The sequence below is a fragment of the Tiliqua scincoides genome, chromosome 7 (assembly GCF_035046505.1).
Source record: "Tiliqua scincoides isolate rTilSci1 chromosome 7, rTilSci1.hap2, whole genome shotgun sequence".
Lineage (NCBI taxonomy): Eukaryota > Metazoa > Chordata > Lepidosauria > Squamata > Scincidae > Tiliqua > Tiliqua scincoides.
The window spans coordinates 28123418-28148558 of record NC_089827.1 but is presented as its reverse complement, the minus strand read 5'-3'; the positions used below and the strand labels follow the sequence as shown (position 1 = coordinate 28148558).

General features: G+C 40.6%; 1 protein-coding gene across 2 annotated transcripts in view; it reads left to right on the top strand.

Annotated features, from left to right (window-relative positions):
* The window catches only part of LRRK2 (leucine rich repeat kinase 2), a 109792-nt gene that overhangs the window by 66521 nt on the left and 18130 nt on the right, over positions 1 to 25141 (top strand). Inside the window, exons 23-40 of one of the 2 annotated variants that reach the window (XM_066633995.1) lie at positions 384 to 601; positions 1201 to 1451; positions 1856 to 2004; positions 3278 to 3371; positions 4986 to 5172; positions 8226 to 8407; positions 9083 to 9312; positions 10146 to 10273; positions 12062 to 12280; positions 13460 to 13661; positions 15759 to 15847; positions 16935 to 17122; positions 17856 to 18010; positions 20872 to 21018; positions 21137 to 21328; positions 22423 to 22569; positions 24199 to 24299; positions 24705 to 24895. In XM_066633995.1, the coding sequence (XP_066490092.1) occupies positions 384 to 601; positions 1201 to 1451; positions 1856 to 2004; positions 3278 to 3371; positions 4986 to 5172; positions 8226 to 8407; positions 9083 to 9312; positions 10146 to 10273; positions 12062 to 12280; positions 13460 to 13661; positions 15759 to 15847; positions 16935 to 17122; positions 17856 to 18010; positions 20872 to 21018; positions 21137 to 21328; positions 22423 to 22569; positions 24199 to 24299; positions 24705 to 24895 (3070 nt within the window). The remainder of the gene's footprint in view (positions 1 to 383; positions 602 to 1200; positions 1452 to 1855; positions 2005 to 3277; positions 3372 to 4985; positions 5173 to 8225; positions 8408 to 9082; positions 9313 to 10145; positions 10274 to 12061; positions 12281 to 13459; positions 13662 to 15758; positions 15848 to 16934; positions 17123 to 17855; positions 18011 to 20871; positions 21019 to 21136; positions 21329 to 22422; positions 22570 to 24198; positions 24300 to 24704; positions 24896 to 25141) is intronic. The other variant, XM_066633994.1, reaches the window with a different exon arrangement.

The window sequence follows — 25141 nt, the reverse complement described above, 5'->3', positions numbered from 1 at the left end:
AATACTCATGATATGGGCGGGGCCTCCATATCTGTGGATTGTGTATCTGTGGATCTGGCTCAACACAGGAACTGTGGATAAATGAAACTGCGAATGTGGGATCCACAGTTACAAGGACCTCCCTATACTAGTCTAGTTATAATCTATACTGTGTTCTTGCAAGAACAATGTTCTGTAAAGTATTTTCTTTGTGCCCTCCCCAAAAATATTTATGTATATGGTAGGTTCTTACTGCCAGCATTTCTGAAAATTCTGAAACTCAAGACTCTTCCTTTTGTAAAAGGAAGTATTACTGCAAGTAAGCAGTAAATTAAATCATGCTATAGCAGCCTTTCCCTAATAAAGCTGAATGCTTCTGTGATTTATTTATATTTTAAAAACAGGAGTATCTAAATTTCAATCAAGCATAAAGCGATCGGACAGCTTCTCTTCATCAGTTTCTGACAGGGAATATATTAAGTCACTAGACCTTTCATCAAATGAGTTGGAGAATATAGATAACATCAGTCAAAGCGCTTGCTTAACTGCTCACTTGGAACTTCTTGAGAAATTGGAGCTACATCAAAATACACTTTCACACATATCCGAACAACTGTGTGAGGTGAGTCTACATAGTGCTGTTAAATACTGTGACATGTTACCTCAAAATGGGTTTGCACAAAATGGAGAACATTGCGTGCTAATGTTTATACCTGTTTAACATATAAAGTACTCATGCTTAGGAGGTTAAATGAGGGGCAGGTGAATTGAAGGTTAGAGAATAGTGTGTTGGGTTTGGACCAGGGACACATATTGTAGTTTGAAATCCATGTGCAACCTCCTTTTCTGAGCTCACAAGCTGGTTGAGTGGATGGAATGGGGAGGGTCTATGTATGAAGCATTAGCTCACTGGAGAAGGGCAGGATAAAATATAATAATGTTTGTGCTAGATTTTTGTGTATTTCCAGTAAACAACAAGGATGTGCTATGTCAAATATAGGACCATAAGCAACCTCTGAGACCTGACATAGGAAAGGATCCAAATTCATTTTTTAAATCCAAACCACTTCCAGTTGCATCTGGGAGGCCCTCTGAGTTGCACTTCGGCATCCTCAGATGCTCAATCCGCAGATTCTGAGTCCATGGATAAGGAGGGTCCCCATATGTATTATGCTATTATTTAATGTGTTCATTTAAAAACATATCCTCTCTCTTTTTCAGACTTTAAAATGTTTGACTTACCTGGATCTACACAGTAACCATTTTTCATCTTTTCCTGCATACCTGCTGAGAATGCCTCGCATAGAACACCTTGATGTCTCACGAAATGACATTGGACCTTCCATAGTGTTAGATTCAAAGACTGTCTGTACAACTCTAAAACTACTGAATTTAGCATACAATCAACTGTCATCTATTCCTGAATTTCTTCCCAGTGTTGCAGAAAACCTGGAACACCTTATATTAGAAGGGTGAGAATAGTGCATAGTTGTGTGGGGCAGGTGATTGTTAAAAGTTTCTGGCAGTCCTGGAGCCCTAAGCTAAAGTATGCTCTGTAGTCATGTTTCTCTGACTTCTGTACCACAATTTTTCTTCTGCTGGACAATCCTGCAAGCACTTTCTCCTATCCCACTGAACACGTATTGCTTACATCATGCTTGCATCTTGATAGGCATATTACCAGTACTATAGCATTTCCCACAACTGTGAACCACACTGCCACTCCTGCACCATGTGCCAAAGGAAATTCTGCCTTTCACTAAGCTTTAGGACATTTTACAGCACAAAGGCCAGAAATTGTATGTCTATATAGAGGCACATTCATATGTTGACAGTGTATTATAGTATTTATAACTCTTTTTTTCTTTCCATTTAGTAACAAACTTCCGGGTATATCAGCACCTATATGTTTGAAGGAACTGAAAGTTTTAAACATTAGTAAGAATGCTGTAGCCTTTTTGATTGAGAATTGTCTGATGGAATGTTTGAAACTGGAGATGCTCAATGCAGGGATGAATTTGCTTGGTATGTAATTGCTACATGGAGGGGTGACAGTGGTAGGGAGAGGGAGCAAGTGAGAGGAATTGCTAGTGTAGAAAAATAAGAGAAATGCTGACTTTTTGACATTTGATTATTTTATTGTCTGTGCTGTAATGAAATAATAATGGTTCTGCTGTTTTTAAAAATATTTATTATTTTTAATTCAACTCATAGATGTTTAATATTTTATGTCACCTTTGTCCCTTTGGACTGAGAGGAGACTGATAAATACTGTAAATATGCAAAGAGACTGAAACTTGTTCTAATAATTACTATGTTTATATTGAAAGGATAAGGGCCTCACTCCCATGTATTTTTTAAAGGGAAAATCATGATTCTGAAAACATGCATGCAGTAGGCTGGCACATAATGTGTGTTTCGTACTCTCAAATGTGCACTCTGATGCAAAATGTCTTATTACAAGTTATTACAGAGTATATATTATTGCTAGAAAATATAATTGTTTCCCTAGCTGGGGGGAGCAATGCAATTTGGAGTACAGTATAATTTATACTGTATAAAGCATTATATTAAATAACGTACTGTGTCGGGCATAGTGGTTTAGAAGCAGAACTTAAACCTAGAAGATCCAGGTTCAGAACCCTGCTCAGCCATGAAGCTTCCTAGGTGCCTTTGGGCCACTCATGATTTCTCAACCTCGCCTACCTCACAGGGTTGTTGTGAGGACAAAAGGAGGGGAGGAACCATGTATACCATTCTGAGATCCTTAGAGGAAGGGTGGTATAATAATGTGAAAAATAAATAAGGCCCAAATCCTAACCAACTTTTCTGCATTGACATAGCTGTGCCAATGGGGCATGTGCTGCATCCTGCATTTGAGTGACAGTCACAGAGGCCTCCTCAAGGTAAGGGAATGTTTGTTCCCTCACCTTGGAACTATACTGCCCTTATGTTGGTGCTGGAAAGCTGGTTAGCATTGCTCCCTAAGTGAAGCAACTCCCATTTTTCCTGTCCTTGGCATTTTTTTACAAAACAGTGATCAAGGTGCAAGATTCTTCATTATCTAGAAGAGTGGTGCTGCAGAATGTGTGAGACATACATATCTAATAATGGCCTTTCTATATTGTCTTTATTATGCAAGTAACTTATTAAGGTTATATCATTATATCATTTATTATTACTGTTTATTATCATGTTGTATCCTAAGGTTACCAGTAGTTAGTCTAAACTGAATTAAGGATACAGTTCATTAAATTTTACATTTATTTTATAGATTATATTTCTTTTATGCTCTTAGATTCCATACCTGACTTGCCATCTAACATAACTACATTAAAGTTATCTCAGAATAATTTTACTAGTATTCCAGAAGCAATCCTTCGCCTTCCACAGTAAGTTATTTCAAAATAAGAATAGAAATGATAAACAAAAACTGTGTGTCCGTTTTGCTAAATGTTTGTAACAACGTACAAGTTTTTAAAATATATCAACTCTGAAACCATTGCATTTGCTTTCTAGAAAAAGTTTAGTGGTACTACAGAGTTTTCCAGGTTGAGCACCTTGCCTGTATTCTTGATTCCATATAACAAAAACAATGAGTAATAGGATGTCCACAGCAGTACGTGAAAACATTTCCCTTCCCATGACCCTTTTCAGTTATTATCTTTCAGGCCCACCAAATACCTGCCCTTTTTCTGTCTTTCATACTTTTTTGCTGTTGAGCCTTTCATCCTTCTGAGATCTCAGGAGAAAAATTCTTTTGGAAATGCAAGAATGTCTTCCTGTGTCCCTTGATTGTTCACAGTTCAGCCATGCATCAGCCATATGGCTCTCTAGTTTCTGGCAGAGCTACTGTCTGTCCACAGATGTTTACATATACATTGCTTAAAAGATGGACAGTTGTCATGTCTTCCTTGAAACTGGATATCCAACTGTTGGTGTAGTTGCTCGTGTTTCAAACTGCGCTCTGTATACTTTATTATTTATTTAACTATGACTTTAAGAAAATTTCAAGAACCAAAGAAAATGGTATGAATATTTCTTTTTTAAATGATAGGACAGTGGTTCTCAGAATTCCCCCGTGCTTTGGGGGGGAGGGGCAAGGGTGGGGTGGAAGGAGCTACTCTTACTTACTAATGTGTGCAGGATGTATCAGGCATTCACATTGAAAAAGTGCTTTGCACTTGTGTTTTTCTAAGATTCTAAGACTCAGGGAGCCCTGCAGATGGCTGCATGGTGCTCCTTGCTTCCTCTGCAATGTCCTGCACACATCAGTAAGTAAAAGCACCCCCTTCCACCCCTGCTAGCGACATGATCCTGGGGATTGCATCACTGCCCTCACCCCCTCCACCGCCCCTTAAAGGGACCTGGGGAGCTTTACACAAACTGGTGGGTTGCAAGCCTTTGGGTTGCAAAGGCAGGAATTATGGCCTCCTTGGTTGGCACTGAAGGAAGCGCATGCAGTGAGACTGCATCCCTTTACCCTTCTGACCAGTCTGGCTTTTTGTTTGTCAGTGTTGCCAGTACACTGAGAAAGGAGTGGCTGAAACACTTCCTTTTTAACCTTACTGTCTGTTTGGGGAGGCATAAGGAGCAATTGGATCATTCTTGGCACTGTTGGGGCCGTAAGAGGAATTATGCAACTGTTCTGTTTTTACTTTTCCAGATAGGAAGGTAGAAATGGGGTATCTGTCAGTGCTGGGAAAGGAGCAGGCAGTTGAGGGGAAGAGAGTGCTGTGGGGGGGCTAGCACAGGGCTTTGTTCAAGGGCCCTCCTGAACCTGGTGTCCATGCTGGATTGTTACCCCCTTTTATCATCAGCCTATTAGTGGCTGACTATTCATTGTCCTATCTCTTTTGTCTTCCTGTTCTTGTCTTAAATTTATCAAAGCTAATCATTGTAAAAATATTTGGCAGTCCAATATGACCTTGCTTTTTGTTTCTTAGATTCTAGTTGTTTTATTGGTTTGTAGCAACTGTATCAATGCTCTTTTTTCTTTTATTTAGTTTGCGCTCAATTGATTTAAGCAACAATGAAATTATAAACCTGCCTGGGCCAGCACGCTGGAAGTCCTCTAATTTAAGAGAGCTGCTGTTCAGCCATAATCAAATAAGTATATTAGACTTGAATGAAAACGCTTTATCATGGTCTCGACTTGAAAAGCTACACTTATCCCACAATAAGTTAAAAGAGGTAACTATGAGCTTGACTATCAAACTGTCAGTGGTAATAGATGTCCTCTTCTGATGTCATAGTAGTCATTAAAAAATATTCTTCACAGAGCAAGAATATTTAATATCTCTTACAATGCCAATCCCATATATGTTTGCTAAGAAGTAAGTCCCACTGAGCTAAATGGTACTTACTACCAGGTATAAATGTATAGCATTACTGCTTAAATTATTCTTTCTTAGTGAACATCACTCCAGTTCACAACCACAATTTTTTAATATTCATCATGTCTGAATCACTAAGCTGTTGTGCTTCTGCCATAGAAACTGTGTCAAGGAAAGGCACTACTGCAGAAGGCAAGCTGACCAAGGGGAGTATTGTCTATTGGTTAGCACACATGCGACCCTTTCTGCTCCTCACTTTCCCTTTACTGGACAAGCAGCAGAACAGAGAAAAACCTTGCTAGTTTGTATATGCTGCCACCATTCCAAGCTACAGAGGCCAGGCAGAGGAGAGCCATCTGGAAAAATACCCTTCCCAGGAGATCATTAAACTCCAAGGGTTCTTATTAAAAATCAAATCTTCAGTAGCAATTGTTGGTGAAGAGACATGACATTTCAGTAAATTGCTCATGAATATTAACTAGTCAGACCCAGGGTCAAAATGTAACTAGTTTTATTAGAAGCCCTAAAGAAAAGAGAATTTAAAAAAATGGGAAAAAGAAAGCAGATTGATGCAAAATGACTGAGGTTAGCTGGATCCCACAGCCATTGGTATCTAGCTGGATGCCATCAAATTGGATGCCATTAATGCCCAGCAGATGGAGCTGGGATGCTACTCAAAACTCTCAGCCCACAACTTTCCTGATGTGTTGGACCCCTAATTGGTGAAGCTTATGGGCTTTGGCTGGATGGAATAAAGCGGCAATGGTAAACAAAGAACATAATCAAGCTAGATGGCCCCTGGCTGAAGGTCCTACATTGCTTAAGGAATCCCTAGTTCTTGTATTTTTGGGTGAGCAAGTGGATGCTCCTCTCTCATCTCTCAACATATGGTTCATTCAGGTGACATGTTCTGTGAAATATAACTTTGCTTTGATTAGGTCATAGAGTTACCTGATTAGAGAAGTGGAACACACCTAGCTTCTCCATCCCATCCCTTTAACCTAGACAGACAAGTTTGCTGCCCAAGGGAAAATGGAATGTCAACAACATTTCAAGGATACCTAAGATCAGTCTTGCAGAGGACTGTAGAAATAGAATAGCATGAAGGTAGAAGATGGTGGTGCTCTGCAAAAAAAGAAAAGAAACCCACAAAAATCCCTGTAACTTCTTTTCAATTATTTAACTGTTCCAAATTGCGTCATATTTCATCTAGGACAGTGTTTCTCAAACTGTGGGTCGGGAACCACTAGGTCAGGGCTTTTCAAACTGGGGTGTTGCGAGGCCCCAGCAAGAGAGCCCTGGCCACTTTCCCCTTAAGGGGCAGGGGGGACTGGGGGCTGCAGGGACTGGGATGCACTCACCAGTCCCTGCAGCAGCCTGTCGGGGGTGCAGGGAGTGCTGCAAAACTTTCTGCAGGGCTCCCCAGGTCTTAAAAGGTGAAAGTGGAGTGATCACGCTCCACTTCCTGTTTTGCGGAAGTGAAGCGTGATCGCTCCACTTTCACTTTGAAGCTTCAGGGAGCCCTGAAGACACTCACGCAGGGCTCCTTGCACCCCTGACAGGCTGCTGCAGGGACTGGTGAGTGCATCCCAGTCCCTGCAGCCCCCTTAGCGACGCGATCCTGGGGATTGAGTTGCTGCCTCCCCCCCCAACCTCCACAAGAACTTACTGCAGTTCATACTCTCCTAGAGAGTTTGCAAACAGTTGTGCTAGGTGGATCAAAAGCCAGTTCCAGGTAGGACCCCATTCATTTCAATGTGTGTTTTATTTTTACTAGATTAGATTGATACTATCATGTATTCATGATACATCATGCATCATGTGACTGTATTTGGGGAAATGTTACAGATTGTTCGTTCAACCTTTATTTGGCATAAATATTTGGTAAATAAGGTCTCTGAACAGATACCATACCGAGAATAGAGACCTAAGCAATACACACACACACACACACACACATATATGTACACACAATTACACACATAATATGTACACACAATTATATATATATGTACACACATTTTAAAGCCCTGCTTTAAAGCCCTGTTTTAGCACTGAGCAAGGGAGAGAGAAATTAATGTCTTCGCGCTTGATATTTAGGATAGCGCGGCTTAATGTGTATAGATGGTTCCACTTTGCCTAAGAAGCAGTTACACAAACGTTCTCCCCTGGAGAGGGGGTCACATTACAACGTGCCAGGGTGAAAGCCCTCCTCTCCTGGGGGCGTATTGAGGGACAGATATTTTGGTTGTTGACCAAGTGTAATTTTAAGTTGGAAATTCAGTGGGGAACATTTTTTTTGTGCTGCACCTAAAATCTCTTGCCTCTCTGTCATGTAGTCTGGTTGTCATAAGCCTGATAGTAAATGTTACAGATCCATACTTTAATAGGCTACTATGTATATGCTTTTAATGACGATAGACAGTAGGGCTTTCTCCAAGATACATGTGGATAGGATTGCAATCTTTGGGATGTCTGGGGAATTTTTAAAAATAGATCAACAATAGCTTGTGAAGGTTAGGAGGGTTCTGTTGTATTTTAAATAAATTTTTATACTTAAAAATTTTCCTGCTTGATGATGTCATTTCTGGTCATGACATCATTTTCAGGTTACTGACATCACTTCTGGTGGGTCCCAACAGATCGCCATTCTAAAAAGTGGGTCCCAGTGCTAAAAGGTTTGAGAATCACTGTTCTAGGAATATTGTAATGTAAGTTTTCAGAAATTATGTGATATTTCTACATAATATAAACCTGAATACTGAGAAAATAAATCATAGTAATTGAAGTAAAAGAGGAAAAGAGGTTTATTTTGATTTCTCCATACTAGCTCTTGGTTTGCTAAGCTTGTCTTGCACAGATTTGTTTATAACTTTTCGAAAGAAAAAAATCATCACTGTCTTTTTCTAGATTCCTCCTCAGATAGGATTTCTTGATAACTTGACATCTCTTGATGTAAGTTACAATCCAAACTTAAGATCCTTTCCTGATGAAATGGGAAATCTCTCCAAAATATGGGATCTTCCATTGGAAGGATTAAATCTTAATTTGGACTTCAAACATGTGGGATGGAAAGCCAGGGATATCATAAGGTTAGTAGATGTTTCATAGACATGTTTGCTCTCGCTCTCGCTCTCTCTCTGTGCATGTGTGCATGCAAGTGTGCACATTTAACTAAAAGCAAACCAGTATTGCACCACTGATATGATATGGTCTTGATATGTTTTTCCTTTTAATAGTGTTATTATGGGAACTTGATGGTGGTATTTTTTTTCTTTAAACAAAGTTCATGACAAATGGTAATCTGTAAATTGAGATTTGGGTGTTCTGTTTTAAAAGTTTGGGTTGAGAAACTGTTACTGGGTTGAGAAAATGTTTTACAGAGGGCTGTCTCATTATCAGAATACAACAGTCACCTTATTTGCTTTCTGTTTCAAAATGCCTCTGCAGATCAGAAATGAGTCTCTCTACATCTCTTCCAAACACAGTAAAAATATATATGCAGAACTAATGATTTAGGGCCCAATCCTATCCAACTTTCCAGTCCCAGTGCAGCCGCATTGCAGCCTCAAGATAAGGGAACAGATAATCCCATATCTTAAGGAGGCCTGTGTGACTGCCTCCCATCACAGGATGCAGTGTACGCCCCAGTGGCATGGCTGCACCGGCACTGGAAAATTAGCTCATCATAATATTTAGCTTGCTTTGAGTCATATATAGCTTTTAAAAAACAATCTTCTTGCAAATCTTTTTTTTAAAAATTCCAGATTTCTTCAGCAGCGTTTAAAGAAAGCTGTTCCTTATAACCGAATGAAGCTGATGATTGTTGGCAATACTGGCAGTGGCAAAACAACACTATTGCAACAACTAATGAAATGCAAACGGCCAGAGCTGGGAATTGAGAAAGCTACAGTTGGCATTGATGTGACTGACTGGAGAGTACAAGTGAAGGGCAAAGTAAAGAAAGACCTGGTGCTGAATGTCTGGGATTTTGCAGGTATTTTCATTTAACATAGGGACAGTCTTGGACAGACTCTGTATGTGTGTGCATGTATATGTGGAGTTTATGGATGACAGGAAAATGGGATCACAGCAGCTCAAGTTTGCCCAACACATTCTCAAGCCTCCTACCTATTACATTTGCTTGCAAACTACTGCAGTCATTTCCTGGATATTGTAGACCAGTGTTTGCCCTTGAGTTCACCTGGAACTAGGACAGACATACTTTTATGGCTGGTGAGGGCAGAATCCCTTTACATACTTACAACCTTGTCTAAACCATCTTGCATTGGTTGTAAATCTTGGGTCACATCTTAGTCAGCAAACCTGAAGGTTACAGCAACAACTAATTGAATAAATATAATAAAAGGAACTTGGAAATCTTAGTTGAGGTGGTATATCTGCTTTAACAATCATGGAATGACAGTTGCCAGGTTTCAAAGAATTGATATGTGTGCAAAGGAAAACTATGTACCCAGACATTGCTTTGCCTTCCCTTTTCTTGCAGGTGTTTTTTTTTCTAAACATACAAGCTACTTAATATTAACAGCTGCCTTGTTCATCGACAAGAGCCATTTCAAATAAAAGCTTTAAAAACTGGAACCCTTCTGTGAAACTTGGCAAAAGTGCATAAAAATGACATAATACAGCTCAGTTTTATTTTGCTAAACATGACTTGAACATTTTGGGACACTTCAGAGTTTGGTTTTCTAATTTGGGGCATTATTTTTAATGCAAGAGAAAGATATGATCCTGTAGCATGATATCATGTTACATAGAAGAAAGAGGGAAAAATGCATACTTATAATACATATTTATTCTGTTATTTAGGGCAAGAGGAATTTTATAGCGCTCACCCCCACTTCATGACTCAGAGAGCTCTGTACCTCGCTGTTTATGACCTTAGCAAAGGAGAGGCTGAAGTGGATGCTATGAAACCATGGTTATTCAACATCAAGGTAACGTGTCTGCACAGATAGACTTACAAACTCTTTCCGTTGTCAGTATTTCAAAATCGATCTCAAACCTTATCTAAACTTCTGCAAACATAGTACAAAAGCATTTCTTTGCACATAGTCTTGGATTGCCAAAGATACCTCCTTTTTATTTCCATTCTCACTCTGTCTCTTTGGCTTCTCTGTGTTGTTTGAACATCAGAATCGCATAGGAAGGAATTGCTTCCAAGCTTTGGAAACATGTTTTATAGAGGTGTTACCCATCATTCTTAGAAAAAATATAAATTTGGGCATGAAGAAGATTTGAAGAAACTCTGTGCTGTGCATGCCTTGCAGTATGGCTTTTCACCCTATGCTTGTAGGTATCCTAGGATCCCTCAGAAGTTCTTTATATGGTCTTTAGTGAAATTATCAATAATGTAGGTATTGCTACAGTCTCAGCCAGAGGTTCTCAAACTGGAGTGTTGTTACACCCCAGCCTGAGAAACTCTGTCTTTGCCCCTTTAAGGGGCAGGGAGGGGGGAATTCAGCAATGAGATCCCCAGGATCCCCATTTTACTCACCAGCAGCAGCCTCCTGAGGGTGTGGGGAGCCCCATGAAAGCCACCCCAAGCCTCAGAAAATCTAAAAGTAAAGATCATGACCCACTTCCGTTTTTGTGATCAAAAGTGTGGTTTTGAACTCTATATTTTTACGTTTTCTGAGGCTTGGAGTCCTGCAGAGGTTTCTGTGGGATGCCTTGCACCCCCAAGAGGCTGCTGCTGAATACTGGTAAATAAAATGAAGCCATTGTCACCCCTGGCAGGGATGCGATCCTAGTGATTTGCGGTGCTGCATTTCCCCCTCCCCCACAAATACTTACAGCAGCTTCCAAACTCCCAGAGAGTTTGGGAAACTGATCTAAGCCAGCCTTCAAATCCTAACCATTCTGTGCAGTATTTGTCATGTTCCAGGGCACACTTGCTTTGTTTTTTTGTATTGAGCAACAGCAGGCCTCCTACATTCTCCTTTTCCAGGAGGCCTGGCTGCACATAAACAGAGAATGCCCAGAAGTTTCTGGAACATGCAGAGATTATACAGTTGCAACGCGTGGATTTCCTTAGCATTAGGGTGTTCAAACTTTTTGGCAGAAGGGCCACATCATCAGTTTTGGGGGCTGGAAAACAGTTAATTTACACTTAAAATTTAAATACATTTACATAAATTTACATAAATGACTATATTAGGGATGGAACTTATATGAATGAATGAAGGTCTCGTGATAGCTCAAGGACTATAAAAGACTTTGCACAAAACAAGGCCGGCCTTTGCTGCTGCTGTCGCTTCACAGACTGAAACAGCAAGCAGTGGAGGGAGCCCTTGGTCTGCAGCTCACTCAAGAGGTCAAACAGTCAGCCCTCACGCTGATAGTAGTCACATTGGGCCAGAGTGATCTCCAGCAAGTCTCTGGAGAGCCAGAGGCTCATTGGAGACCAGGGGCTCCCCGAGGGCCAGATTGGAGGTCCCCGAGGGCCACAAATGGCCCCTGGATTGGAGTTTAGGTACCGCTGCCTTAGCAGGCAAAAGCATTCCTTGAGAGCAAGATATATGAATATTCTTGATTTAGAGTAAATAATGAAGGTCACATTTGCATGCTTCCTGAGTGGTGCAGTTGCTACTGGTAACCCAAACTGCAGGGAAAGGTCCTTGGCTGAAATAGCCCCGAGGATGGGTGGTTCTGCTGGCTTGGTCATCATCCCAAGATATAAATAAGAGTCCTAACTACACACTGTGATCAACTATGCTTTACAGGCCCGAGCATCATCATCTCCTGTGATTCTCATTGGTACTCATTTAGACATCTCTAATGAGAAACAGCGTAAAGCTTGCATCTGTAAAATTACCAAGGAATTGATGAATCAGAGGGGGTTTCCAGCAATCCAGGATTACCATTTTGTGAATGCTACAGAAGAATCTGATGCAATGATAAAACTTCGAAAAACTATAATAAAGGAGAGTCTAAATTTCAAAGTAAGCCATGCCACTAAAAATAAAATAAGCATGAGGGTTGTAAGCTTTAATTGACTGATCGGTTAGGTTAATAAAAAGTGCCTCTGATTTAATTGTATAATATTTATTATTTTTAATCTGCTGTCCAAACACTCAAAAAAACTGCAGATGCCAAATAGCATATTAACAGTGGCATTTCTCCTTTTCTTTCATATAGGGAAAGATGTGTTGTAGGGAGCCAGGTCAGGGGTGTGTTATACAAAGGGGCTTCTAAAATTCTCATGCCCCAGAATCCTGCAACCTGTTCAGTGAACCCTGATGCTGACTCTGGCATATCAGTGGGTTTAGGATGATTTTAAATTACTGTGACCCAAAGTGTCCTATCTTCTTTACTGTCACGATGCATTGATGTTGGGTATCCAAAATGTAAGGAAGATAGGAAGAGATGTGACAGCCAAACAGCAGTAGGTTATCTGCAGCATTATTACTAGCTGGAAGTACTGTATACTCATGTATCTGAAAAATTAATGTAAATTAGTTAGGTACTAAGGAGTTTTTGAACGTTGGTGTGAGTAATGTTAAAACAAAATCAGAATGGGGTCCACAGTGCCAAAATTAGGACAATGGATTACGTTAATATAAGATAATAAACACTGTTAAGAAAATGTAGCTGTATAACAAGGTGGTTGCTAAAAGTGTCTCTTTCAGGTATCTGTTTTATGATACTTTGAGGATGTTATCTGTGACCCAGTAAGTCTTAGGTGGGAAAGAAAAGGATGCTTCTACATGGGAAAGAGAAGGATGCTTCAAAGTTTGTTGCTTCTCATCTCCCTCAGAGTATGGTCATATAAATTTCCCTTTAATTGCAAGAGGCGAGATGCAACCCATACAGATGTAACCCTTGCTTACCCCAGATGCAACCATTCCCAAGAGAGGGAGCAGGCTGTGTAGGATTGGATGCTCATCCTAGTTCCTCCCTTCTAGTGCATACAGCCCCCTCTGTCTACCACCTTTAACTATGGCTCATAATTTATATCTGCATAGATATCTGCATCTGGGTATGGTTGGGAAATTAAGAGGGACTTGAGTGAGACATAATCACACAGCCCACTTGATACAGCTGATAACTCTTCATAAATTCCAAATGTGATCATTAAAACGTATGAACAAAATATGCTTATACACGACAAAATTCTGCAGATTAGAGACCAGCCTGTTGTTGGGCAGCTAATCCCAGACAGCTATTTGGAACTTGAGAAGAGAATTTTGGAAGAACGTACATGTGTTCCAACTGAATTTCCTGTGATTGATCAGAAGCGATTAATAGAATTGGTGGAAGAAAACAAGTTGCACTTGAATGAAAATGAGCTCCCTCATGCTGTTCACTTTTTGAATGAATCAGGTAACATGCATTTTGGAAGGATGTAGCTGTTTAGCCTTAGGGTTACCAGATGCTTCTACAAGGGAAAGCATGTAGATACAAATGGAGATGGAGTGCCTATACCTTTAACCATTGTATAGAAGAAGGAATTCTGGCTGGTGCAGCTCAACATGGAAGGGTTTAAAAAGCTGCACCAGCCAAAATTCCCTCTGCTATGCAGTGGGTAAAGATATAGGCATGCTGTCCCCTGGTATCTGCTAACCCTACCTATTGTCAATATGCAGAATGAGTTCATGTTTGCATTTCACATTGTGCAAAAATTGTGCAAAAAAATAACTCTTGAGGTAGCTATTTGAATTTATTCAGGATTCCAGACGTTTCTCGTGCTGTTTCATGCTGTTTTGTTTATTTGTACTGATTATTTCCCTGGAATTAAGTTACCTCAAAAGATTTACTGTGTTATAGATTTCAGGATAATTGAACTAGAATTTTTGTTGTTGTCTTTCTTCCAAAGTGATGTATATGGGGGCTGTGGTGTTCAAACTCTCTGGGAGTTTGGAAACCACAGTAAGTCCTTGCAGGGGAGGGGAGGGAGGCAGCGGGGGGGCAGGAGGAAGGCAGCAACTAGATCCCCAGGATTGAATCATTCAGGGGACTGCAGGGACTGGGATGTACTCACCAGTTCCTGCAGCAGCCTTCTTGGGGTGTGGGGAGAGCCCTGCATGAGCGTCTGCAGGGCTCCCCAGGCTTCTAAAAGTGAAATGGAGTGATCGCGCTCCACTTCCGGTTTTGCGGAGGTGGAGCATGATCGCTTCACTTTCTGCAGGCTGGGGAGACCTGCAGATGCTTGCGCAGGGTTCCCCACACCCCAAGGAGGCTGCTGCAGGGACTGGTGAGTGCATCCTAGTCCCTGCAGCCCCCCTGAGTGGCATGATCATGGGGATCACATTGCTGTCTCCTCCCTGCCTCTCCCCTGCCCCGTCCCTTAAGGGGAAAGAGGCTAGGGCCTTCAGTCTGGGGCATCACAACGCCCCAGTTTGAAAACCACTGATATGAGGTATTTAATCGTTTCTGAAAACCTAATTCTGCTGGGACTGGAAAATTGCCATGTTGTGGCTGAAAGGGAAGATGTAAATATTCTAGAATTTAGTGGTTACATTAAATGTCAGGCAGAGGATAATGCTGTTAATAATTAATGAATGGAACTAGTGAATCTTTCCTAGCCAAAAAACTAGGCACAGCTGAGTTCCATTTAAATCAATGGTTGTTTAGTATCTCTTTCATTAGCTGAAGTGTACTTAATTTCTCTTAATTTGTTTGTTTCTACTTGAGTATGATGCACTTCCTAAGTAAAGACATTTTAGTAGAGACTAAGATCAGAACACTTATTTTGCCATTGCAATTTATAGCCTGCCTATTAGTCAGTACATTCTAGGAGGCATATATCAATTTTAAAAAAACTGCAAAGATGTTTAAAAGATGTTCAAATTAATAGTCTGAGTAAATAAAATCTTTGCATTTCCCCCCTGCAGTTGTAGGCTGTTGTTCAGTGAGAGGTCTTGAAAAATTAAAACACCAATGCATAATGTGGGAAAATTAGAGTAAAATAATAAAAATGCCCAGTGAAAACTAGCATTAATATTTTGCAAATAGTAAGCTTGGCTATCGAGTTAGCATTATTTACATGGTGCTCACTTTATTTACATGGTGATCACAAGTAAAATAAAAAAGAACAATCAATAACAAACATGGGAGCATGACAACAAGCCATGCCTTCCAAACGACACAAACTCATTCTACTACCAAATGGAACTGTATATATTTATTTATTTGAAAAGTATAGTCCACTTTTCCTCCCATATAATGTAGGCTGGAGTGGAGTTACTACTGCATCTTCCTCCCCCATCGTGTATTACATGTGATGGTACATGTGATAATTTGTGTCAGTATTGCTTTTGAACTCTTAAAAATACAGCACCAAATTTTTTTCTAGTGAGGACCTGAAGCTTAACCTCACATCGCTTCATTTCCTTCCTTGAACAATACAATAACAAAGCAATAATATTTTATATCTGTGCAATCGGTATTGATACGCTAACAACACTATTCTTTGCCCAGGTGTACTGCTACATTTTCAAGACCCAGCACTTCAGCTAAGAGATTTATATTTTGTTGACCCTAAATGGCTATGTAAAATCATGGCACAGGTCAGTTTATAATATTTTTCCAGTAATGACCTTTTCTATTCCAGCTGATTTCCACATCTCTCTGTAGACTTATCCTTAGTTTCTAAGTGATGCCATTCCTTTCTCTTCTCTCTTCATTTGCTACTTTGCTCATTTGGAACACCTGTGGAAATGGGCAGGATGATGAGGGCACAATACTGTGGTTCCTTATATGTACACACAGTCACACCTATGCACATAATGATTCACTTAGTGAATAATGACCTTAATGCCAGCTCATTCACTTTTATGCACAGTTTCATCCCTCTGTGCACTTAGTGTAAAGAGAGCTCCATGTGAATTGGCAATATGCAGATATGCTTTGCAGCCACTCTGCAAGGGTCAAAGTTAGGAACAGAAAATTAAAACAAAGTGTAGCCACTTATTTCCTGTTTTGACACTGATGTAGAAATACATGTAGTTTATTATTATTATGAGGAGAAAATATAACAAACTGGAGGAATTTATTTCTTCCTAATATTATGCAGATATGCAAACTACTGGAGAAGCAAACATACTGTGAATAAGGTTCACGGTTTATTATTATTATCATCATTACCATTATTAACAGAATTTATATACCACTTTTCAACAAAAGTTCACAAGCAGTTTGCAAAGAAAATCATTGAGAAAACTTTTCACTGAACTGTAAGGTGAGCCCAGCTTTGCAACTGAAATGACAGATACATACACACCAGTAAATGAAATGCTTGTTCAGGAGTGAGTTTCTTGTGTTTCAGGCAAATTGTCTGCCTTTTTATCTTTAATTTCTAAAAGAGCATACTGAATGTTCATTTGTTTATCCCTTCTTTTGTACCTGTACTAATCAGGAAACCCTTTTTAAGGCAAATGTCCAAAGTTGGGGGAGGTTTCTTGGTGCTGTAATGCCATGAATAACTAACTTGCATGACCGACTTGCACAATCTTTGTCTTCGGAACCGAACTCTAAAAAGCAAAGAGAAATGTTTGGATTGGATTGGTAATGAGGGTACTTCCAGAGCAGCCACACTGCTCTAAAAGTATGCATGCACTAGAAAAATGATGTTGTATGTGTTTGTGTTTTCCATAGATCTTGACAGTGAAGGTTGAAGGCTTTCCTAAGTACCCAAAAGGAATCATAAAGCGTTCTGATGTAGAAAAATTTCTTTTAACAAAGAGCAGGTTTCCCAAGACATACATGTCTCAATACTTCAGACTTCTAGAAAAGTTCCAGATTGCATTGCCACTAGGAGAAGATCAACTCCTTGTTCCAAGCAGGTAAACAAGACTTGAAAAGCATAGCTGTTTTGTGAAAATGTGACACTAAGAAATGTATAACTGTGGTGTTTTTCTCAGAATTGCAGACACAACTGTGGAATGCACTTGGGGAAAAATATTTACAGAACAATCCTGTGGGCCTGCTGCACCACCAAGATCCATGTTCCTGCAGTGCAGTATGCTTTACAATGGTTGCAAAGCACAATGCGCCTTAGAGCCTAACTTGGCCACTGCCACTAAGTGACCACTTCCAATAAGCATTACCAGTGGGTGGCAGTGGCCAAGAGACAGCTACCACCCTGGAGCCCCCAGCACCACTAAATCAGCATTGGGGGTGTGCCATAGATGAAGAGGGGTAGGAGGACCAGGGCATTTCTAGTTGGAGAGGATGAAGGAACCGGGGCAGTAGGAAGTGGGAGGGGGTGAATCCGGCAGCAATTGTATACAGTGGATTTTATCCTTTCTCTTTAAAACCTCCCTACCACTCTTCTTTCCTAAGACATACATGACCAAATAAGTATGGAGATCTATTGGCCAACCAAGCAACCTACCCTGAGATAAGTGCAAAATGTTTTCGCTTATCTCTTGCAGGTTGTCCAATTATTCCCCCCTAGGATGCAGCACACACCTTTTTGGCATGGCTCCATTCGTCCTGGTGGCATAGAACTGGGCTGTTAGTCACTTTGAAAAAAGTAAATTCAGAGTTTAAAAATAATGTTCCCTTTTCTTCCAGCTTGTCGGATCACAGGCCTGTGATAGAATTACCCCACTGTGAAAACTCAGAAATTATCATTCGACTATATGAGATGCCATATTTCCCCATGGGTTTCTGGTCCAGGCTAATCAACAGATTGCTTGAAGTGTCTCCTTATATACTTACAGGGAGAGGTACTTGCATTTAATTTCGATTTTCACCATGAAAACCATCCACATTTCATATCACAGTGTGCGAATTGACTATAAAGTCTTCATATCTTTTATGTGCAATGTGTGAAGAGCAAAATGTTAACCAACCACTGTCAATTTTTGCTAATATTGTGAGGCGTAGGTATTTTTCTGCTTTCTTCTGCAGACCATTGCCATTATATCCAAGCCCAAATAAATCTGCCAAATACACACTATGTCCTATGGATAACAAATGAAATGAAGAAGGGAAGTGGGGGGAGAGTGAGAAAGTTGGTAGTGCTTTCTGGACGACTAAAAATGGGTGACCCCTATTATTATTACGTTAAACACTGACTATGCAATATTGTGCACGCTTACTGGGAGTAAGCGTAAGTAAACCCCTAGGGGCTGGGGGATAAGAATAGGCCCTCAGTGTGGTTGTACTTGTCGTAAGAGGCAACTAAACAGCCGCCGGGTAGATGGGACTCGTTAGCCTGGGAAGGCAGCTCATCTGAGAGAAGGAAAACTCTGATCCCAAACCTCCACTGCCTTGTGGCTACATCCAGTTACGGAAAAGGCTTCAGGAGTCAACCTTGAGGCAAAATTGTATATGAAAGTGTCGACCCAGTGTGCGGCGGCAGTAAAGAAGGCCAATTCTACACTTGGGTTCATTAGAAAAGGTATTGAGAACAAAACGGCTAATATTATAATGCCGTTGTACAAATCGATGGTAAGGCCACACCTGGAGTATTGTGTCCAGTTCTGGTCGCCACATCTCTGAAAGGACATAGTGGAAATGGAAAAGTCGCAAAAGAGAGCGACTAAGATGATTACGGGGCTGGGGCACCTTCCTTATGAGGAAAGGCTATGGCGTTTGGTCCTCTTCAGCCTAGAAAAGAGATGCCTGAGGGGAGACATGATTGAGACATACAAAATTATGCATGGGAAGGATAAAGTGGATATCGAGATGTTCTTTACACTCTCACATAACATCAGAACCAGGGGACATCCACTAAAATTGAGTGTTGGGAGGGTTAAAGTAAATATTTCTTTACTCAGCGTGTGGTCAGTCTGTGGAACTCCTTGCCGCAGGATGTGGTGACGGCATCTGGCCTGGACGCCTTTAAAAGGGGATTGGACAAGTTTCTGGAGGAAAAATCCATTATGGGTTACAAGCCATGATGTGTATGTGAAGGAGTAAATCTTTATTACGGTCATAAGACCTACCGCATATAAAATATCAAAATATATAAGCATATATATAGATATACAAAAATATGCAATATATTATGATGATGTGTATGTGCAACCTCCTGATTTTAGAAATGGGCTATGTCAGAATGCCAGATGCAAGGGAGGGCACCAGGATGCAGGTCTCTTGTTATCTGGTGTGCTCCCTGGGGCATTTGGTGGGCCGCTGTGAGATACAGGAAGCTGGACTAGATGGGCCTATGGCCTGATCCAGTGGGGCTGTTCTTATGTAAAATCGAGCTGGAGTCCCTGAGGCAGTTCATGGCTGAACACAGTCACGTTCTGGCAACTCCTGCGATGCTGCTGGAACCAACCGAATTGGCTTCTGCCTTTCCATTGGACCATTTCAGTAACATGGAGATGGGGGATTTGCTGCATGGGTAACAGTCTAACTTCCATATCTACTTTACCCAGGCTTCGCGCACTGGAGAGGACACTATTTATGCATGCATGCATGCATGCATGCATGCAAGTATTTATATACTGCCTTTCTTTGGTCGTCAGATTTCTCCTCAGACTTTAATCCAAGGCGGTTTACATAGGCAGGCTGTTGTAAACCCCCGTAGGAATTTTTACAATTGAATAGTTCGAGTCTTTCATAGAACTCGTTCTAGCTGGATTCCTTCCCGGTCTGGTCTCTCTCTCACTGTTCCAGAACCACCATTCAGAGCGCGATACCATAGTCTTCTGCGACGGAAGGATGCCAACAACTGGGAGTAAACACCATTGAGTGTGTTGAAACATACCTCTTCCTTGCATAGGATTGCACTGCTATCCATGTAAAAACTAGGAAAATTATGTAGTTCCCAAATACTGTTATGAATTGTCACTGTGCTTGTCTTGTACACATTTTAAGTTATATAGAGTTGCATTTCATAGCGCTCGCTCTCTTTCTCTCTTTCTCTCTCTCTCTCTCTCTCTCTCTCTCTCTCTCTCTCTCTCTTATCGCAATCCTATCTTGCGCTGGTACAAGCAGGCACAAGATTGGGGCCCAAAGTGGCTCAACCAGAGGCAAGGGGGAAACTCTTGCCCTTACCCCCGGGTAAGCCACCACAGCCCCAATGGGTCTTCTCGGACTTGTGCCACCTCCGGAGGTGGCGTAAGTCCGAGGAGAGTGGAGCAGCTTGCACTGCTCTGCACTTCTCAGGGGATGGGTTCCCGCATAACAGCCAGGTCCCAGCCCCGCCTCCCACTCCCCACCCCAGGACCACCCTCCATCTGCCCCAGCATGCCTCCCTCCCACCCTCCCCAGACTGATGCAAACCTCCCTGCCCAAGTTCACACTGAGTCTGGATTCAGTCTGCATCCCTGCACCAGCCCACCCAACTCTCGAGGAGGCACAAATGTTCTTTTTAATGTGTTATACTTTAACTTTGGTGCTTAGACCCAGTATTTTATGATTCCAGTTCAACTGTTCTCAACTGATTCATGAGATGTTGATTGTTAATACCTCTGAAGATCATATGACATACAGATATACAGTGAATAATGTGCGCATGTATTGTGCATCCATAAAATGACAGGAACTCATAGGTGAGTGTAGTGTATATTTTAAAATAGCATTACGTCAGTACAGTGGAATTAAAAAGCATTTCTTTTTTCCCTCTCTTTAGAACGAGCTCTTCGTCCAAACAGAATGTATTGGAGGCAAGGCATATACCTGAACTGGTCACCTGAAGCCTATTGTCTGGTGGAATCAGCAGTTTTTGAAAATAATCCAAACAGTTTCTTAAAAATTACTGTGCCTTCATGCAGAAAAGGTGAACCTTACTTCTGAACCTTTTTGGGATGGGGTGGTGGGCTGCTTTGTTTATACTTAAACCAACTTAAGTTGGTTTATCATTGTAACACTCATAACATTTTCTTGACTCTCTTAAGGTTGTATCCTCTTGGGGCAAGTTGTAGATCACATTGATTCTCTTATGGAAGAATGGTTTCCTGGTTTACTTGATGTGGATGTATGTGGTGAAGGAGAAACACTCTTGAAAAAATGGGCTTTGTATAGTTTTGAGGATGGTGAAGAGCATCAGAAAATTTTACTTGATGACCTACTTAAAAAAGCAGAAGAAGGTATCTAGTGCTATAACAAACTACTTTGCAGTAGATCTTATTTATACATGTATCTCTATTATCAATATCCTAGCATTTTTTCAATTGCAGAATAGCATCCGATCGGTCACTAATAGTGAAGTGCAGACCTATGCATGTTTACTTAGAAGTAAGTCCCACTTGTTCAATAAGGCTTACTTCAAGGTAAGTGTGTATAGGACTGTAGTTTTCCTAAAGCATATGGTAAGTGTTAACGTGAATTATGTCACCCCTATGCTGCTGCTGTGTTGCTACTATTTCCAAGACAATTCAAGATCTGTCTGCAATCTTTCAGAGTACTCAAAGCAAACCTCCTTTGCTCTTAACACATATGTTTTTAATAAATGCTTGTGCATCACTGAGAACAATATTATTGGCCCCACTCAGGGGAATATCAAACTCCAAACAGTTTTCCACTCTCAAGCTTCCACTCTCTCAGTGCAAAAGCCTGTATTAAACATTAAGCAAATTGTAGAATGTATACAGTAGGACCCTGGTATTCGCAGATCCAGCATCTGCAAATTTGACTTAATGATGAATTCAGGGGTGAACCTGGGAGGAGAGATGAACCTGTATGTGGCCTGTAAGTGGGTCTTTTAGTCCTAAAAAGAGGTCTCAAGGCTGGGAAATTGTGTGGTTTGGCTACACAAAGGTAGGAAACTTTTAGCTCATTTTTTGTGTTTTTAAAGCTCTTATATTCGTACCCCAATATCTGCGGATTCTGCTATCCACAGGTGTTTCTGGAACAAAGCTCTCATGGATACAGAGATCCCACCTATATATCCTGTGTATTGTAAGTCAAAATCTTGCATCATGCAAAAACCAAACCTCAGAGTTTCTTAATTTAAGCAGGAGGCTTGGGTGTATTTTCAAGTTATGCAAGAACTCTCCCACAGGACCTTTGAAGGTCAGCCTCTTACTTCTGTGCCTGGAATAATGCTATCATTATGGAGAAACATAGGACACTATTTTCAGGACGCATTTGCAAAACTAGCTTTAAGTGTAGTCAAAAAATAGTGTTGGAGTTATGCATAAACTTTTTGCATCCTTATATATCTGTCTCCCTTTCTCCATAGGTGACCTCTTAATCAATCCTGATCAGCCAAAATGTACCATTCCTATAGCCCAAATTGCTCCTGACTTGATTCTGGCTGATTTGCCTAGAAACATAATGTTGAACAATGATGAACTGGAGTTTTATCGAACACCAGAATTTCTTCTGGGTAATACAGTTTTTGCTGTTTCCTGTAGTTAATAGGTGCTGAGCTCTGCTGCCAAAGTTTAAAAGGCTTAAACACAGGATTCAATTATATAGTCAAAAGTCTACTAAAATTTGTGCAAGAAAAATATTAAAATAGCACACCTGTGCATTAACGTTTTTATGCAATTTTCTTGTTTTTAGTTGTTTAATCTCTGACAGTGACTATTGCAGTAACTCAGTACAAATTGGTATTGTTGGAGTACTTATAAATCCTCTCTTCATCAATAATTGGAGTGCAATTCAAAACAATTAAGCATTTTAAGGACCCAAACCTATTCCGTGCCAAAACAGAACCCAAGGGTAAAATAAAAATTATCTTTACTTACCTTCCACTAAGCCCTGGGGCTGCCTATGAGTCTCTTGAGACGTATGCCACCACTTTGGAAAAAGGGCAGGGAGCTCTTCAGTAGAGGGGATAGGATGCGGTACACACTGCTGCCACTGGATCCACCACAGCCTCCTCAACCCTGTTCCTCCCCCCTCCCTGCCCGGTTTGGCCCCTGATCTGCCCCCTCCCCATCCCCCACTGCTGCCATACCTAGTCCAACAGGCGTGGCAGGGTCTGGCGATTAATCTACAGTGCTGCTGCCTCTTGTTACTGCATGTGCACAATGACTTCCAGTGATGTGCTGCACATGCCATCAGCAGTCATTTGACAACTTCAACCACCTGGCAGCCCAATTTTGGATAGGATTAGACTGTAAGTCTCATTCATCTCAGCTGTCCTAAGTTCTACTTCGATTAATTTGTGTATGTGGCTGCACTTCCTCACAACTCAGCATTGCGCTTGCATTGAATTAATGTCAAATTGCTGTTGGGCACTGCTCAAACTGCACCTTATACTTGTAATTGAGGAGGTGATTTGTTGACTATATACACAATGCTGGGGGAACGTTAGCATATGTGCAAATTTTTTGTGCTCCAGGTTCCAGGGAGGTGTGATGAATACCAAACTTCTGGCTTATTTCAAAAAGTCTTATTATACATTGCTTGAGTCAAGATTTGCATGTCATTTATGAACATGAGGCTATTAGCACCAAATAGTCTTATGTTAACGGTAGTTAATATTTTAAGATTGCCCTTTTTCTGCTAATGATGATAATCTATTTCAGTAGTTCTGTAACTTTTAGCAGGAGGACCCACTTTTAAAATGAGAATTTGTCAGGACCCACTGGTAGTGATGTCATGACCAGAAGTAACAACATCAAGCAGGAAAATTTTTGACAATCCTAGGCTTGCAATCCTACCCACACTTACCCAGGAATAAGTCCCAATTACTATCATTGATAGAAGCATATGCACAACAGCCTGTTATAAATATAGATCTGTAACATTTCCCCAAATGCAGTCACATACCGTGGTAGCATCAAGTCTACTATATTAAAAATAAAATATTGAAATGAATGGGGGGACCCACCTGAAATTGGCTTGTGACCCACCTAGTGGGTCCTGACCCACTTATCAGAAACACTGATTTAATTCATTGTGGTCATGTTGTAATTAAATATTTGAACCCTAATGAAGGAGAGATCAATCCTTAATTAGGATTCAGTATGCTTCTAAAATTTCCTTCTGTTTTCCTTTTGGAAAGGTGATGGTGGATTTGGATCTGTTTACCGTGCTTCTTATAGTGGTGAAGAAGTTGCTGTAAAGATTTTTAATAAGCATACAACCCTTCGGCTTCTGAGACAAGTAAGGGACACACCGACATCTCACAAATGCAAAGGTTTCAGCAGACTAAAAGAAGAAAATCAGTTTTCTGTAAAAGGATTTGTATTCTTGGCTGGTAGAGAAAACATTGAGAATTACATAATTTAATATATCACATCATGGCATGGGGAGTGGAAATAGGTTTGTCCCTGTCTCCCTACTTTCCCTGCCTCTGTCTCCCTACCTTCCCCTGAACTGCAGAACAATAATTTTTCTAGCATATTTATGTACTAAACAGGTTTTGCCTTCCATTATCTATTTTGCTTTTCCTTTATCCACCTGCAGGATAAAAATGCAAATGAAAAATCAGCATTAACACTTGAATCATTTTACTTTAAAAGCAAACTCTCTTTAGGAACTTGGTTTACTTTAAATCACTCTCTTTAGGAACTTGCAGTGCTCTGCCATCTTCATCACCCTAGTTTAGTCTTCTTGCTGGGTGCAGCAGTACGTCCTCGGATGCTTGTCATGGAATTGGCTCCAAAGGGATCTCTGGATCGACTATTGCAGCAAGACAATGCAAGTTTAACGCGGACCCTCCAGCACAGGATTGCTTTACATGTTGCTGATGGCTTAAGGTAACTTAATACCAGTTTCAGCTAAAAAACCCAATCCTTTTCATAATCTTTTTTCTAATTCTTCAGACTATTTTATTAAATGATATGCAGTCTTAATAATGAATTTCTTGCCATGTACTTACAAGGCTTCTGCTAAGCATGTTTTCATATCTCATATCAGAATTTCTGTTACCTCTGATAAGCTTTCAAATACAGTATTCTGAATTTGGATATGCTAAGATTCTGCATAGAGATTCTACGTATAGC